The 18,687-nt window shown below is 36.9% G+C and overlaps 1 protein-coding gene across 1 annotated transcript in view; it reads right to left on the bottom strand.

Moving 5' to 3' along the window:
• Positions 1-18,687, bottom strand: part of SMC6 (Structural maintenance of chromosomes 6) — a 655,684-nt gene that overhangs the window by 236,793 nt on the left and 400,204 nt on the right. The window contains exon 15 of the mRNA XM_090377619.1: positions 13,593-13,694. Coding sequence (XP_090233745.1) covers positions 13,593-13,694 — 102 coding nt within the window. The remainder of the gene's footprint in view (positions 1-13,592; positions 13,695-18,687) is intronic.

Here is an 18,687-nt window from a genome sequence, read left to right as displayed (position 1 = left end):
CAAATGACCATTTCCAGAAATTCTTAATGCTTTATTCGTGCATTAAGAATTTGCAGATAAAGGAACCACTATGTGGCAGTGATCACAGTGTACTGATGTGTGATTTACTTAAAGATATAATGAACCAACAGGGGTAAATGGAAGCAATTTTGCTGTTGTAAAGGCAACTTGTGCAAGGTTCAAGGGATAGAATTTTTTTCAGCCTGGACTGTACTTGTTAACAGGAGAGACTGCTTCTACAGGGATGGGATACACTTAAATGGAAAGCGTGCAAGAATATTTGCTGATGCAATCGAGGCAGTGTTAGGTCGGTCAGAAAACTGATAGCTTTGGGGAATACAAGGACTAATAGATTAACAGTAGCCGTAGGCAGAGGTGAAGGTGATTCTTGCACAACTTCTATTAGAATAAGTAGTGACCTGGAGCGAGGGGTGTTGGAGGTTTCAGGGACGGATGGCAGTCATCCTGAAATAGGTGGATATACGGGATGTGTTAGGGTAACTAGGAATAGGAGCATGTATACCAATTCTAGAAGAATAGTAAATAAATTTGATGAATTTGAAGTGTTGGTCAAGATATCAAAGGCGGATACTGTTGGGATAGCAGAGATGTGGAGTCACACAAATATAAGGAATGCTGAACTGGAATTTGGGAAATACAATGTGTACAGAAAGGACAGACAGGATAGAAAGGGAGGAGGTGTTATGCTGTTAATTAAGAAAAACATAAAATCAAAAGAAGTGCACCCAGTTGATATAGATGAACAGTGCACTGTTGAGTCAGTTTGGTGTGACATAAGCACTGCAAAAGCAAAAATAAGAGTAGGAGTGTGTTATAGGCGTAATGACTTGAATGAGTACAATGAACAATTGTACAGAGAAATAGGGTGGGCCAGTAAATCAGAATATCTTATAATGGGGGATTTTAACCTCCCAGATATTGACTGGAACTTGTGGGTTGGTTGGTCACTCACACACTAGTCAGACTTTTGTGGATTTATTGGATGATTGTTTTCTGCAGCAGCATGTTCGAGAGGCAACCAGAGAAAGTAATACTCTTGATCTGGTTATCAGCAGTGATGGGGTTTTGTCAATGATATATAGGAATTTTGCTAGCAGGGAGGAGGTGATTGTCCCTCTGTATAAGGCAATGGTCAGGCCACGCCTTGAGTACTGCGTACAGGTCTGGAGGTCTTGTTTTAGGAAGGATGTAGATTTACTGGCGCGTGTACAGAGAAGGGCAACAAGATTGGTGAGGGGAATAGTAGTTGTAGTAGTAGTGGCACATGATGCAAGAAAGCAAGTGTAGGAGCTTATGCAGCATCGGCCAAAAAAAAAAAAAAAAAATCACACCATTCCCTCCAAATGCCTGTCCAGTTCCTCCTTAAATTTATTTAACCTATCAACTTCCACAACGACAGATGGTAGTTTGTTCCAGCAATTAACCACCCGCTGGCTAAAGGCAAATTTCCGCACATCTATTCTACATCTGTCCTTTCTTAATTTGAACTTATGTCCCCGTAGGTTGGTAATCTGAACAAGTGGAAGGATCCCATCAGAATTCAGCGTGCTCAACCCATTCAAGGCCTTAAAGACCTCAATCAGATCACCACGTAGGTGCCTAGTCTCCAGCCACTGCATTTGCAGAACTTAAGCCTCTCTTGGTAAGAGAATGCCTTCATTCCCCTCACCAATCGTGTTGCTCTTCTCTGTACACGCTCAAGCAAATCTACATCCTTCCTAAAATGAGGCCTCCAGACCTGTACGCAGTACTCAAGGCTTGGCCTGACCATTGCCTTATACAGAGGGACAATCACCTCCTTTTCCCTGCTAGCAAAATTCCTATATATCATTGACAAAACCCCATGACCCGCCCTAGCAGCCTGTCTGCACTGCTCAGAAAACTTCATATCTGACTGCACAATTACTCCCAGGTCTTTTTCATTTTCTACCACCTTAAGTGTAGTACCACACAGTTGGTACGTTCCTCTGGGGTTACTTCTACCCATATGCAGTACTTTGCATTTGTCAAGGTTGAACTTCAGTTGCCACTTCTTAGCCCATCTGCCCAAATTATCTAGATCCTGTTGCAGTAGCACACTGCCATTACTGTCATTAACAACCTTGCCAACCTTTGTGTCATCTGCAAACTTCGACATTAAGCCTGATATACCTTCATCAATATCATTGATAAATACACAAAACAACAGTGGACACAACACCGAACCCTGTGGGACTCCACTAATAACATTAGTCCACGAAGAGCAGCACCCATTGATTACCACCCTCTGTCTTCTCCCACTTAACCATCCTTTTATCCATTGTAGCAACTTACCCTTAATACCATTCTGCTCCAATTTGTACAGTAGTCTTCCATATGCAACAGTGTCAAAAGCTTTCCTGAAATCCAAGTATATGATAACAAAATTATTTTTTGCATCCAGTTCCTTTGTGACCACATCATAATAACCAATCAAATTTGTCAGACAAGACTTTCCCTTAACAAACCCATGCTGTGTTTGAATTATTGCTGCAGTCTTGTCTAGATGATCCTGCAATGCATCTTTAACCAGCGACTCCATTATTTTACCCGGAACAGAAGTTAAACTAACTGGTCTGTAATTACTCGTGTCACCCTTCGATCCACCTTTGTGAATTGGGGACACATTTGCACATCTCCAGTCCGTGGGAACCTCCCCTGAGTCCAAGGATGCTCTCATAATTATGGCTAAGGGTTTGCTTAGTTGCTTTGCCGCCTCCTTTAAAATAACTGGATAGATCCCATCCACCCCAGGTGCCTTTCTTATGTTTAACTTCAACAATTTCTCCTCCACTTTGCTCTCAGTTATTACAAAATCATTAAGCACACTGCTACAATTTGATAACCTTCTTCCATTTTCAAATTGTAATAATTCCTCACGTGTGAATGTAGATGCAAAATACTCATTCAGTTTGTTTGCTATCTGAGCAGGATTATCAACAGTCGGACCATCGATGTCAAGTGGACCAATCATATTCATCCCCTTCCTTTTAGAGTTTATATAAGTAAAGAAATCCTTGCTGTTTTTCTTAGCATCTTTTGCCAAAGATTTCTAGTAATCCGCCTTCGCCTGCCGAACCTCCTTTGTGACCTGATTACAGACTACCTTATATCTGCCACAGGCTTCTGCGTCACCTGATAATTTATATGCATCCCATGCATTTTTCTTCTCTGTCACGAGTCTCATTAGTTCATTTGATAACCATTTAGGCCTAAAACTTGAACGATATTTCTTAATCGGTATATAAAGTCTAGTAGCTTCCACGATTAATTCTTTGAATGCTTCCCACTGTACAGAATTTAAAAACTGTCTGAGACCACTGTACTCCCCTTTACGGAAGCAAAAACCCTTTCCTTTACCCCTGACGGTAGTTACCTCTTTGAGTAAATCCCACTTCAGCACACTGTGATCACTGCCACCTAGTGGTTCCTTTATCTGCAAATTTTATGTTTTTCTTAATTAACAGCATAACACCCCCTCCCTTTCTGTCCTGTCTATCCTTTCTGTACACATTGTACTCCCCAAATTCCAGTTCTGCATTCCTTATATCTTTGTGACACCACGTCTCTGCTATCCCAACAATATCCGCCTTTGATGTCTTGACCAACACTTCAAATTCATCAAATTTATTTACTATACTTCTAGCATTGGTATACATGCAAGCATACATGCTCCTATGCCTATTCCTTGTTACCCTAACACATCCCATATACCCAACTAATCCATGATGACTGCCATCCGTCCCTGAAACCCCCAACACCCCTCGCTCCAGGTCGCTTCTTATTCTAATAGAAGTTGTGCAAGAATCACCTTCACCTCTGCCTGCAGTTACTGTTAAACTATTAGTCATTGTATCTCCCCAAACTAGCAGTTTTCCGACCCACCTAACATCAGCAAATATTGTTGCACCCTTTCTATTTAAGTGTATCCCATCCCTGTAGAAGCAATCTCTCCTGTTAACAAGTACAGTCCAGGCTGAAAAAAATTCTACCCCTTGAGCCTTGCACAATCTTTCCAGGGCCGAATTGATCGACAAGGCTCTCATCATGTACTCCCTCCTATCGTGTCTGGGCAGAATTGCAGACACTTTCAAAATCAACCCTATTTCACGGCTTTTTTTCAACAGTGACCTGTACTTGTTGAGTAATTCCGCCGGTCTCCTACTCTTAATATCATTAGTGCCAACGTGTACAACTATATCACCTTTTGTGCCCTTGAAAGGTGATATCCGCTCTACAACGTCATCAACCTTTGCCCCTGGCAGACATACCCTGGTCCTGTTCCACCTATCCATTTTACAAAGGATGTTCCCCGAATGAAGGGATCCTCTTACCAAGAGCGGCTTAAGTTCTGGAAATTGTAGTGGCTGGAGACTAGACACCTGCATGGTGATCTGAGTGAGGTGTATAAGGCCTTGAGAGAGAGAGGCAACCAGAGAGAGAGAGAGAGAGAGAGAGAGAGAGAGAGAGAGAGTAATACTCTTGATCTGGTTATCAGCAGTGATCATTCGTGTATTAAGAATTTGCAGATAAAGGAACCACTAGGTGGCAGTGATCACAGTGTACTGATGTGGGATTTACTTAAAGATTTAATTACCATCAGGGGTAAAGGAAAGGGTTTTTGCTTCCGTAAGGGTGAGTACAGTGGTCTCCGACAGTTTTTAAATTCTCTACATTGGGATTAACTGACGACATTACCAACACTAAATTCTAAGTGGGAAGCATTCAAGGAATTAATCGTGGATCTACTAAAAGTTTCATATCTATTAAGAAATGTTCAAGGTTAAGGCTTAAATGGTTATCAAATGAACTAATGAGACTCGTGACAGAGAAGAAAAATGCATGGGATGCATATAAATTATAAAGTGACTTAGAAGCCTATGGCAGATACAAGCTAGTCTGTAATCAGGTCACAAAGAAGGTTAGGCAGGCGAAGGCAGATTATGAGAAATCTTTGGCAAAAGATGCTAAGAAAAACAGCAAGGATTTCTTTACTTATATAAACTCTAAACGGAAGGGGATGAATCTGATTGGTCCACTTGACATCGATGGTTCGACTGTTGATGATCCTGCTCAGATAGCAAACAAACGAATGAGTATTTTGCATCTACATTCACACATGAGAAATTATTAAGGTTTGAAAATTGCAGAAGGTTATCAAATTGTAGCAGGATACTTAATGATTTTGTAATAACTGAGAGCAAAGTGGAGGAGAAATCGTTGAAGTTAAACATAAGAAAGGCACCTGGGGTGGATGGGATCTATCCAGTTATATTAAAGGAGGCAGCAAAGGAAGTAAGCAAACTCTTAGTCATAATTATGATAGCATCCTTGGACTCATGGGAGGTCTCCACAGAATGGAGATGTGCAAATCTGTCCCCAATTCACAAAGGGGGATCGAAGGGTGACACGAGTAATTACAGACCTGTTAGTTTAACTTTTGTTCCGGGTAAAATAATGGAGTCACTGGTTAAAGCTGCATTGCAGGATCATATAGACAAGACTGCAGCAATAATTCAGACACAGCATGGGTTTGTTAAGGGAAAGGCTTGTCTGACAAATTTGATAGGATATTATGATGTGGTCACAAAAGAACTGGAGGCAAAAAATAATTTTGATATCATATATTTGGATTTTAGGAAAGCTTTTGACACTGTTGTGCATGGAAGACTATTGTACAAATTGGAGCAGAATGGTATTAAGGGAAATTTGCTACAATGGATAAAAGGATGGTTGAGTGGGAGAAGACAGAGGGTGGTAATCAATGGGTGCTGCTCTTCGTGGACTAATGTTATTAGTGGAGTCCCACAGGGTTCGGCGTTGGGTCCACTGTTGTTTTGTATATTTATCAATGATATTGATGAAGGTATATCAGGCTTAATGTCGAAGTTTGAAAATGATACAAAGGTTGGCAGGGTTGTTAATGACAGTAATGGCAGTGTGTTACTGCAACAGGATCTAGACGGGCTAAGAAGGGCAACTGAAGTTTAACCTTGACAAATGCAAAGTACATATATGTATATATATATATATATATACTGCATATATGTAGAAGTAACCCCAGAGAATCATACCAACTGTGTGGTACTACACTTAAGGTGGTAGAAAATGAAAAAGACCTGGGGGTAATTGTTCAGTCAGATATGAAGTTTTCTGAGCAATGCAGACAGGCTGCCAGGGCAGATCATGGGGTTTTGTCAATGATATATAGCAATTTTGCTATCAGGGAAAAGGAGGTGATTGTCTCTCCGTATAAGGCAATGGTTCTGCCACACCTTGAGTACTGCGTACAGGTCTGGAGGCCTCAGGAAGGATGTAGATTTGTTTGAGTGTGTACACAGAAGGGCAACAAGATTGGTGAGGGGGATGAAGGGATCCTCTTACCAAGAGAGGCTGAAGTTCTGGAAATTGCAGTGGCTGGAGACTAGGCACCTGCATGGTGATCTGATTGAGGTGTATAAGGCCTTGAATGGGTTGAGCACGCTGAATTCTGATGGGATCCTTCCACTTGTTCAGATTATGAACCTAAGAGGTCATAAATTCAAATTAAGAAAGGACAGAGGTAGAATAGATGTGCGGAAATTTGCCTTTAGCCAGCGAGTGGTTAATTGCTGGAACAAACTTCCATCTGTCATTGTGAAAGTTGATAGGTTGAATAAATTTAAGGAGGAAATGGACAGGCATTTGGAGGGAATGGTTTGATTTTTTTTTTTTTTTTTTTTTTTTTGGCTGATGCTGCATAAGCTCATACACTTGCTTTCTTGCATCACATGCCACTACTACTACTGTACAAACTGGAGCAGTATGACATTAAGGGCAAGTTGGTAAAATGAATGCAAGGGTGGTTGAGTGGGAGAAGACAGAGTGGTAATCAATGGACACTGCTCTTCATGGTCTAATGTTGTTAGTGGAGTCCCCTAGAATTCGTTGTTGGGTCCATTGTTGTTTTGTATATTTATCAATGATATTGATAAAGGTATAATTGGCTTAATGTCCAAGTTTGCAGATGATACAAAGATTGGCAAGGTTGTTACTGACATTATACTACTGTAAGAGGATCTAGGAAAAGCTGGGCAGATGGGCTGAGAAGTAGCAACTAAAGTTTAACTTTGACAAATGCAAAGTACTGCATATGTGTAGCAATAACCGAAGAGAAATGTACCAACTGTGCAGTACTAAACTCAGAGTGGCAGAGAACAAAAAAGAAGTGAAAGGTCTTTTTCATTCTCTACCATCCCAAGAGTAATTGTGCAGTCAGATATGAAGTTTTCTGAGCAGTGTAGGCAGGCTGCCAGAGCAGGCCATGGAGTCTTGTCAATGATATACAGGAATTTTGGTAGTAGGAATCAGGAGGTGATTATCCCTTTGTATAAGGCAATAGTCAGGCTACACCTTGCCTGCATACAGGTCTGGAGGTCTCATTTTAAGAAGGATGTAGAGCTGTTGGAATGAGTACAGAGAAGGGCAAAAAGATTGGTGAGGGAAATGAAGGGGTCTTCTTACCAAGAAAGGCTTAAGTTCTGCAAATTGCAGTGTCTAGACACTAGTCACCTGCAAGGTGATCTGATTGAGGTGTATAAGGTCTTGAATGGGTTGAGTAGGCTCAATTCTGATGACATTCTTCCTCTTATTCAGATTACAAACCTGAGGGGGTATAAATTCAAACTTAGGAAAAACAATTGTAGAATAGATGTGTGAAAATTTGCTTTTAGCCAGTGGATAGTTGATTGCTGCAACAAACTTCCATCTGTCATTGTGGAAATTGATAGCTTAAATAAATTCAAGGAAGAACTCAACCAACTTTTAGAGCAAATAGATGTGTGAAATGGGATTTGTTTTTTTGTTTTTTGGCTGATGCTGTATAAGCTTGCTTTCTTGCATCATATGCCTCTCTAATGCTAATGTTAAATTCTTGTATATATGACTTCTTAAACACTATATTGTATTTCTCCATCCTCTTACTGGAGTACGCTATTCAATAGAATTTAGCTTTGAATACACCTGCAAAAAGAAAGCAGTTTAACATTATGGCATATCTAACACAGAGTAAAACTTATATTGTGAGATATTTTACTTAGGATTTCATGCATTCCATATATTTTATGTACTGAACAGTAGCACATCTGATAGCAAATTCATTAAATAGAGATGAAATTAAAAACCAATTTGACATATTTTTTAGTTCTAAGTTCAAAAGCACAGCTGCAGTTTTGCCATTTTTTTTCAAAATAGATGGGGGAAAATCATGTCAGTACAATGAGGAGAAGGGATCAAAAATATGGAGTGTTCATTATAAATCCTTTTAATTTCGCAGTTATGTTAATGTCTACCAAACCATATCCTTTCTTTGTTTTGATTGCCAAACCTTTTATTTTTTAAAAAGCACAAATAATTGCAGAAACCAAAACTTACATAATTACTATATAGATGAGCTTTTTGATAATAAACACACGTGCATGCATACACACACGGGGCTGGGGTTTTCGGGGTGGGGTGGGGAGAAATTCTATTTCTAGAAGAATATGGATCTTTACCAAACAACCCTCATAATGGTGCATATGAAATCTAATATATTATATTCTGTTACTGTTCATGCCTTCTTTTATTGTAAAATTAAAATTTTACAATAAAAGAAGGCATGAACAATAATTTTACAATAAAAATAATTTTACATTAATTGTTTTTTTTAGATTAACTTTTTTTTTCCTACTATATCTTTTTATTAATGGCAGAATATCTCTGGTTGGTCATCTTATATATTTTTTATGCACATGGTTATTGTTGGATATCTGAAGTTTTCTTCACGTGTTATTTCATCATATAAATTGGTCTTTGTTGCAAGTATCTGAATCCAGCAGTTTTTCTGATGTACTGAGATTTTTTTTTGAAATATGGTAACCAGGGAAACTTGTACCATTAGTAAAGCAAACCTGGGTTTTCTTTCATTTACTGTTTAAGTAGTTTTCAAACTGTACAGCTACGAGATTATACATTTTATACATGCAGCTTCAAAGGTATACTGTAGAAAGTAATATAGGAAAAAATGTAAATGTCTATCATCTATGGTATAGGTTTGTTCGCAAGCTGTTTCATTAGTATTCTGCTATTCTTTCATTTGACTTTATGTATGTTTTTGCCGGCTGGTGCCAACTGAAAAAAAATATGGAAACGTATGTTGCATCCTGTAGGAATAAATGGAGGTGTGAAAATATTGTAATGTGAACCCAATAACACATTGTTATTTTTTTTATTTATTTTATTTTTTTGGTAATTCGTTCCAAGACCTCAAGTAGTTGGAAATTTCACTGTATAAATCTCTAAAAGGTCATTTTTTTTAATAGAAATTTTATTAGTTTTATACTAATTTATGTCAAATAAGCACAACACAAAAATCACTTTTAACCAAAGAATGCAAAAACAAAACACGTGGCCAACACGTTTACAAAAGTTACTATTGGCTCTGAGAGGAAGGGCTATGAGGTGCGGTTGGAGAATGCATTACACTCTATCGTTATCATAAATTACGTTCGGTTATAAGAATCAATTTTGAACACCTTTGTGATATTTTTCTTAAGCAAGTTCTGGAGGTCACGACCATAAAACAATAAAAACAATTTACACTTTCCGGTTTATTGGGCTTTTCTGTTTAGTGAAAACTATTCTAAATGGGTAGTAAACTTGATTTTATTGCATTTGCGATAATACCGATAACTGGAATTGTGTGGATTTTTACATTATCATGGTGAAACGTTTCCCCTTCCATACAATCTTCAATCATATAAAAAAAAAAACAAAAAAATTTTCAGAATCTTCTCTTCATTCCTATTTACTCATTACAACTACGAAGGGAAAGTGACCAACAGAAAGTGCAATTGGTAGCAGTGCTAACAAAATTACGAAATGAAACAAAATTTATTAGAAATAAAGATGAAAATGATTAAGAAGTAAGAAGCAGGACAAAGATTGTCATCTATGCATGGGAATTAGGTCTCGCTGCTTCAACAATGAATACTATTTTAAAGTATACAGTGCATGTAAAAAAAAAACACGTTAAAGGATCAAAGCATTTAAGATCAACAATCACAAAACAGCATTCAGGTGATATTTCGAAGATGGATAAGTTATTAATAATATGGAGGGAAAATCAGATTCAAAAGCAAGTGCCCCTGAGTCTAATGGCCATTCAAGTAAAAGAAGTATTTATGAAGATATTAAGGATAACTATGGCAAACCCCAAGCCAAGTTTGTGGCAAACAACTGGTGGTTTAATAGGTTCAAGCATCACGATGGTTTCCACAATGTTAAAGTAAAATTTTTGTAATTGCACTTTTGTAAACTTTTGAAATTTTTTCCCATGCATGAGATTAAAAAAATTGAATACATAATTCTATTTACATCTTCATCAAACATTTCTTTTTTGCTTTAATCCAATTCAGTATGCACAGTTGCGAGTTCTGGATAAGCATTTAGGGAAATTCCGACTTATGTAGAGTTCTGCAGAATGCAACCCTTACATAAGTCGGGGAGTGGCTGTACTGGCAAATGAGGGGGGGGGGGAGAAGCAAAATAAAATGATTGATTTCTAAATGTCTACCAAAGTATATTATTCCTTTGTTTTGATTTTTTTTTTCATTGTCCCTTCAACTAGAACTTATTAACAATCTTAATTGATGCATTTGAAGTGTTTTAATAGAAAATGTTATTTTCAACTCATCAATGCCTTATTTTTCAAACACAAAGCTGCTTTCTGACAATAGTTAATATAAAGATAACAAGTTTAGAGATAAGACCAAAACAATGATATGCCTCTCAAGAGGAAGACAGCTCCATGGTGTCAAGCAAGCGTCATCTTAACACTGGGTGGGGTAAAAGATTTAACAGGAAATAAGACTATTGAGGAGAAAATTGAATTGAAGTTTGACAAGTAGGATTGACCTTTACTATCACAGTGAACTTGTTTACATACTGCTATAACAGGTTTGGATGGTAAAGTTGACTGACAAAGTGACATGCATTGGAATAAATGAAATGTCCCATTTATTAATTTGCTGCTATAATTTTATTTCCTATTGGCAGTGCACAATCATATTTTTATCCTGGAGACTCTTTAAGCTAACTTTATTTTTTTCATGTCATTCTTTTAATAAGTCAGTACTGTGTCTATCAATTCTGTGTCTACACATCCCCAAAGTGATGGATTTTAATCGTTACTACTCTGTATTTGCATTTGTTCATAGTCAACTTACTTTAGCTAAGCTTAAAGTAAAAGGCCCTTGCTGTCAGCTGACGATCTCTATAATGAGATATCAACCTTGTAGAATATCAGCAGTCTTTTCAAGAATGTAATCAACTTCTGATAAGCCCACGTGCAAGGTGGGGACTGTAAAGTTAGCAAAATTATCGATTTTGATAATACAGTGATATTTGATTCTGTGTAGGGTTGAGCATAATACTTGCATTATGTTCGGCTTTGTATTATGTCGGAATTAAAATGCTCCTATTCTTTTAATATTAGAATAAATAAAATTATATAAGGAAGCAAGATATATCCCAATAGTAGAAAACATAATACAAAGTGTGACCAAAAAGTTCAAATACTGAATTAATATTTTGTAAATGATGGGGATATATTTTGGAAATACAGGCATACCTCGGTTAACATTACCTCTGATAACGAAGCTTTGATATAACGAAGTCTGCAATTTCAAGCCCCATTTAACATAAAAAAAAATATTCCAGTTTAATCACCTGAAATCTAAACAAACTGAAGAAATTACGGAAACCTTTGGGGCTTCTCGTGGTTGGTTCGAGAAATTTAAAAAACGGGCCAGGATTCATAGTGTAAAATTAACAGAAGCTGCAAATAAGTTTCCAGAAAAACTAAAGGAAATAATTGAACGTGAAAAATTTCCACCAAATTTGGTGTTCAGTGTTGACAAAAGCGGTTTGTTCTGGAAACGGCTACCAACAAAAAAGCTTCATTTCTATTGAAGAAAAGTCAGCTGCTGGGTTCAAAGCAGCCAAAGACCGTTTATCGTTACTCTTTGGATCAAATGCCTCTGGCGATTATAAATTAAAATTATTATTAGTTTACCATTCAGAAAATCCGAGGGCGTTAAAAGGTAACATAAAAATGAATTTACCTGGAATATGGAAATCAAATAGAAAAGCATGGGTTACCAAGGAGTTATTTACTGATTGGTTTGTTAACCACTTTTGTCCTGAAGTAAAATGGTATTGTCAAAAAAACAACTTTGAAGAAAAAGTTCTTTTGTTGTTAGACAATGCTCTGGGACATCCTACTGATCTTAACACATTGGACACATGCATTCCTGTCAAAGTTATGTTTCTTCCAGCAAACACAACTTCCCTGATTCAACCATTATATCAGGGAATAATAGCATCATTTAAAGCTTATTATCTGCGTCGAACATTAAGCAATTTAACTGAACTAGAGGATAAAGAGGAAATGACAGTTAAAACTTTTTGGAAAAACTACACCATTAAAAACGCAATTGAAAACATTGATAGTTCTTGGAAAGAAGTCACTAAGAAATGCTTAAATGGAGTTTGGCACAAAATATGGCCAGAAGTTGTACTAGAAGAAGAAAATAACATCCAAGAAATTAGAAATGAAGTTATCCAGATGGCTCAATCAATAGGTTTCGAAAATGTCGATGAAATGGTTGTTAGAAATTTATTGAATGCAGAAGATGATGGTTTTTCAGTGGAAGATTTAGAAAACCTTGTTAGCAACGAAGACAAAGATAATGAAGACGAAGTTAAAGAAGTTCCTGCCGAAAAAGTGTTAACCAAAGATTTAAAAAGGTGCTTAAATGACATTGAAAACGTTTTAAATTTTTTTAGTGAAAATGATCCTGATTTAGGAAGAAGTTTTATTGTTAAGCGATCAGTGTTAAATGCAATAACTCCATATAGGCAACTGTTAAATGAAAGAGAAAAAAAGCATAAGCAATCAACTTTAGACTCATATTTTAAAATGTGATTTCACTTTGTATGTAAGTTGACTGTTTATTTAATAAAACTTTTCTTTGTTCGAAAAAAAAAAGCTTTTCATTTTCTTTACGTACGAATGTATCCCTATTCCGGCCATAGTACTTTTACCTCTGAAAACGAAGTTTCGCTTAACGAAGTGTAATTTCGTGGAACGCATCCTATTCGTTATTCGAGGTATGCCTGTAAAAAAAAAAATATCCCGAAAGGGAGCAAAATCTGGTGAATATGGAAGATGGGAACACAGTGAAAGAATGCTTAGCAAGAAATTTTTGAATGGAAAGTTCTGAATGTGCAGGGGTGTCGTCATAATTTCCCGAAGCTCACATTTTGGCCATTTTCTCTGAACCTCATCATGCAACTGATATAGAACTACTTTGTAGTATTCCTGGTTCAGTTTGACCATGCAACACAAATTCATAATGAATAATGCACTGAATATACACAACATAAAAACTAAGGGGTATAGAAATGACAAGTTAGATTTCAAGTTTATAATATGACTTTTAGTTCTAACTAATATCATTTATTTATTTTACCTGATCTATTAGACAGTTAATTATAACTGGTTCATTGCTTTCAACCATCTGAAAAATAGTTGGATATTTTGACTTTGCTTCATACCTCCTAGTGTTATATACCTAAAGAAAAACATAAAAGTTCATATTTATCTTATATTACATTCAGAAACACTTATTGACAATCAAAAGTAGCATTTAAAATCATAAAGAAAGAAGTACTCTAAACAAGTTAGGTCCTAAAATGATTATATATGAGCAAACAATGGATTACAGCCATAACAATGCAGAAGAAAGCAGCTCAGCTGTCTTTCTCTTGGCCTGGCTCTAATCAAATGTTCAAATCTTCATCCTTTACATAATGCACAAAAAGGATTTGGTTGACCCTTTGAATGCAGAAGCAAGTGGATGGATGATAATAACATCTATTCAGCTTTCCTTATAATAATATATAACAATAAAAAATTTATAGAATATGACAAAGGTTTATTTATAGTAGATCAGATAAATTCTGCATACAACGCTCTAAGTGATAACAGGAAGTGGCACAGGGTCTGCGATTCCTACCATTCTATGGCACCTTAATGCTACTTTTAATTGTTATGCATTTCATTTTATCTACTATAAATACCAGAACTTGCATCTGTATTTTATAATATGGGATAAGGAATGGCCAAGCTCCCTCAATACATAAGCATTGAAGGAACCTAACAATATATGGAAATATAGTATCTGTTGTCAATTTTTGCTCAGATCGCATCAGTAAAATTATTCTTGTAGGGATGAAATCCTTTATTCCACTCCTTAAAATCTTGTCCTTTATCTAAACCTTGGTTTTCCAATAAATGTGTTAAGACTTTTCAAGATAAGAATGTTGCATATCGGAATTGCCCTGCATCCAAATCTCCAGATTCATTTTCTGCCTTCATGAAAGCTTGCAACAATTGTAAAGAAGTTATTAATCAGCCCAAACTATATTTTGAACAGGCTAAGAACAGAAAACTTGCTTCATGTCCAAATAGTAGTTGGGAATTCTGGCCTCTTGCCAAAGCTAATGGTGGCAACTTTCGCCCATCTCTAAAGATAGAGCTAACCTGCTAGCAGCCTACTTTTGTTCTAACCATGTACTGATGATCTTAACAAACAACCTCCTACTATTCCCGGTAACACTCCATTCAATGCCTGATGTGCTCTTCCATCAAAAGGATGTCAGAAGAATTTTGAAATATCAAGAATCACCAGATCCTGATGGTATTTCCCCACTTTTTATTAAAACCAATGTTCCTCCGCTTACTCCTGTTCTATGTCGCCTTTTCAGACTTTCTTATTCCACAAGCATTTTCTCTTCTGCTTGAAAATTTGCTGATATCCAGCCAGTTCCTAAAACAGGTGATAAATACTTCCCATCCAATTGTCATTCCATTGCACTTACCTCTACTCTTTCCAAAGTAAAGGAGAAATCTATTAAATGCCAACTCCTAAACTATTTAGAAGCCTTCCATCTGATCAATGGTCACCAGTATGGATTCCATCAGTGTGTCGATATACTGGCCCTATGTTTATCTTCAATGACGCTCAGACTTCTAGACCAGATCACACACACTAGTAATATACTGGCCAATGTACCCATCTATGGTCAAATTCAATGGAAAAGTTTGGCAAAACTCAAGTAGTTGCTCTTGACATTTCAAAGCTGTTTGGTATAAAGGTCTCCTAAATAAACTTCCATCATATGGTTTGTCAATTATTTTTTGTAACTGGGTATCCAGTTTTCTCTCTGACTTTTAACTTTTCCACAAATGCAGGTGTTTCTTAAGATTCAGTTTTTTTTCTCCCACTCTTTTCCTCTTGTATACTAATGACCTTCTCCCATTGACTGGAAAGCCTATCCACAGTTTTGCTGATGACAGCAAATTACATTCCACTTTCCAATTTGAGAAATCTTGCCCTACAACAAATAGCTTTTATTTCTCAAATATCCATTACGACTTAACCTAAATGCTAATATCCATATAATTTTCCAGTGGGACAATGATAATTTAGTCAATTTCAATACTTTTAAAACTCAGTCCTGTCTTATATCTTGCAAAAAAGGATTGTTCTGGTCCTATGTTTATCTTCAATGACACTGAGATTCCTAGACCAGATCACATCTTTCTATTGAGGATTACAACTGACTTATAATCTATTTTAGCATAAGCACATCACAAATAATGCTCCCTCTGCATCTAAAAAACTGAGTTTTATCTCACTCTCAGCATCCTACGTTGATATCGTGCAAATACATCCTATCATGGAATACTGTTCCCTGCCTGGGGCAATGCCCCCAAAACCTCTCTCAGTCTTCTATATTCCTTCAAAAGAGGACAGAGTTAATTAATTATGCATCTTTAACAGTCTCTCTTTTCTACTCTCTGTCTTGTGGTCATTGTTTCTGCTGCACGGCTTTTCTATAAATACTTTCATGGGCACTGTTCTTCTAAATTGGCTTCTATAATTCCTGCTCTCTCTCTCTCTCTTTTTTTTTTTTTATGTAAACCCCAAACACGAGGTGTTAGAACCTATAGTACTTAGTACCATGCTTGGGTTGGAGGTTGAGAAGACAAAAGAAGATATTTGTTGACATTGGACTTGAACTTCTGTAGATTGTAATTTTCAGGAAATATGAAGGAAGGTTGTTCTAGAAAACGGCAGTTGAATGAATAAACGAGGAAGATGAAAAATTGGTTCTGTGAGTTTGAAGTTGGACAGTAAATGGATGTTGGCTGGTGGCGGCACGTGTTCGGACTGTTTTGAAGAGAGAGCAGGAATTATAGAAGCTAATTCAGAAGAACAGTGCCCATGGAAGTATCTGTTAAAGATGCATGCAGTAGAAACAGTACATCTATGAGACAGCGAGTGCAGAGACTCTGTTAGAGATGAGTCATTAATTAACCTAACTGACCTCTTTGAATGGAATCAAGTATAGGGATTATCTCAGCTAGAAATTTTGCAGGAATATTATTTCTGACAAACATCCTGCTTTAGTCCCATCCAGTTTTCAAGCATTATTAATCTACTTGAGTGAAAATAACCATACTGAAATTAACTAATTATTTCTATCCTATCCACAAAATTTAAACTCTCAATATACATAAACAGAAGCGTTTTCTTTGATATCCCAACTTTAAAATTCAGAAAAATCTATTAATTAACGCTCAATCAGCAAAAATGTACATTCAAGTATGCATTTTCTAATTATTCCCGAAAAAAAGCAATCAGGTGTCGACTTTGATTGTAGATCGCATCACTGAATTTGTTTGAATTTCCTGCATGTGTGCTCCGCCACTAGGGAATTATAAGTTGCACAGATATGGAGCAGTGAGTAATGTGAAGGCCCCATCATTCAAGAGCATGATACAGAGGGGAAAAAAAAAAAAAAAAAAAAAAAAATGCAAGCAACTGTTTCTTGGCATAAAAAGCATAACCGAAAGAATTGCAACAAACTGTTTCTGAAAAACGAAAAAGATCATACTTCTTTTCTTCAATGTGTATTGTATCTACTAACGGAAAATCAAGGAAATTCATCTATTGGAAGCCACAATACACTGGTATTCAAAAGAAAGTGCATTACCCCTTAACATTGTAATTGTCGTCCGAATAACATAAGTAGTTGGCAATATCTCACACAGATTGCATCAAATAAGATTGGCACGCATAGGTGATGATGTAACATTGCATCAGCTGTTACTTTCAGCTATATAAGCACGCTCTGCAAGAGTTGCAGTCATTCCTTGCCTGTGTTAGGATGGCGAGTTATGTGCAGTTGATGCCACAAAGAAAGAGTGCTATTGTTGTTTTATGTGAGGATGTTCTTCCCATCATATTGCTTATAGAGTGTCTTGTAATCAGTTGACAGTGAGTAGATTTCTTTCCAAACTCAAGAATACTGGTTCTGCTGATAGCAAAAATGGAATTGGACGCAAATGAGTCAGTCTCTATGCCAAAACAGGACTGCATTTTGAAGTGCTTATGCCTTAAAAACCATAAAGCTTCTTTGTCTGAGCTGAAAAGAGAATGGGAAGAACATAGAGGAGTGGTAGCAAGTACAGTAACAGTCAGAAGACACCTCTTCAAAAAGGGACGATGCCCATCGTCCTAAGAAGAAGCCCCCTTACACAAAAAATGAAAAAGGCCCAATTAATTTGGTGTAAGGAGCATGCCAAATAGACACCCCGAGCAATGTAAGTCAGTTATTTTCTCGGATGAAAAGAAATTCAACCTGCATGGCTCTAACGGGAGACAAATGATTCACAATAGACGTGGTGAAGAATACCATCCAGACTGTATGGTGTCTACAGTGAAATTCTCTACCAGCCAAATGATATGGGGGTGCATTTAGTATCATCTGCAGTTTATAAATGGTTCCATAAATGCCAATGGATTCCTGGCTATACTGGAAGGCAAATTGCTGCCAACCATTAAAGACTATTTCAACCTGCCAAGTAACTGCATCTTTCAGGATGAATCTGCTCCTTGTAATTGGGTGAAAAGCGTAAGGAGGCACTTCTGTAGTTACTTTAGCTTCATTTCTGCATAAAGAGGTTTGACAGTAATGTGTTTACATTGTTACAGGTGAAAAAAATGGATGGAAGAACAGTCCATTATGACTGTTAGCTGGCCAGCTAACAGCCCGGACCTGAATCCTATAGAAAGCTGTTGGAATCGTGTGGAATCTGCAGTTGCCAGAAAGAAACCAAAGACCCTTTGTGAACTTCAGGAAGCCATAATTTGTGTTTGGAACCACAAACTATCAGTTGATTATCTTTAGAAATTGATCTTGTCCATGCCTCGACAGTGTGCTGCTGTCATCAGGCCAGAGGCGGTTCAACTAAATATTAGTTTGCACCTGGTAACTTTTCATTTTATTTTCCATTTAAAATGATAAACTGAAGCAAATTGCAGGCTTCTGATAACATTTCAGCCATAATTGTCATGTTTACCAAAACTGTTGTATAAAGGTTGCAAATGCTCATTTTGGAATATTTTAAGAACACCTGTCAAATATTACTTAGCTTTGCCTTAATTATTAATAAATATCTTTTTTTTATATTTCTATTTGTGACGCTAGTCATTA

This window comes from Mastigoproctus giganteus, chromosome 7 (genome assembly GCF_048544385.1).
Source record: "Mastigoproctus giganteus isolate SK-2022 chromosome 7, ASM4854438v1, whole genome shotgun sequence".
NCBI classification, from domain to species: Eukaryota; Metazoa; Arthropoda; class Arachnida; order Uropygi; family Thelyphonidae; genus Mastigoproctus; species Mastigoproctus giganteus.
Note: the sequence above shows the minus strand (reverse complement) of the source record. Positions and strands in the feature narration are given on the sequence as shown.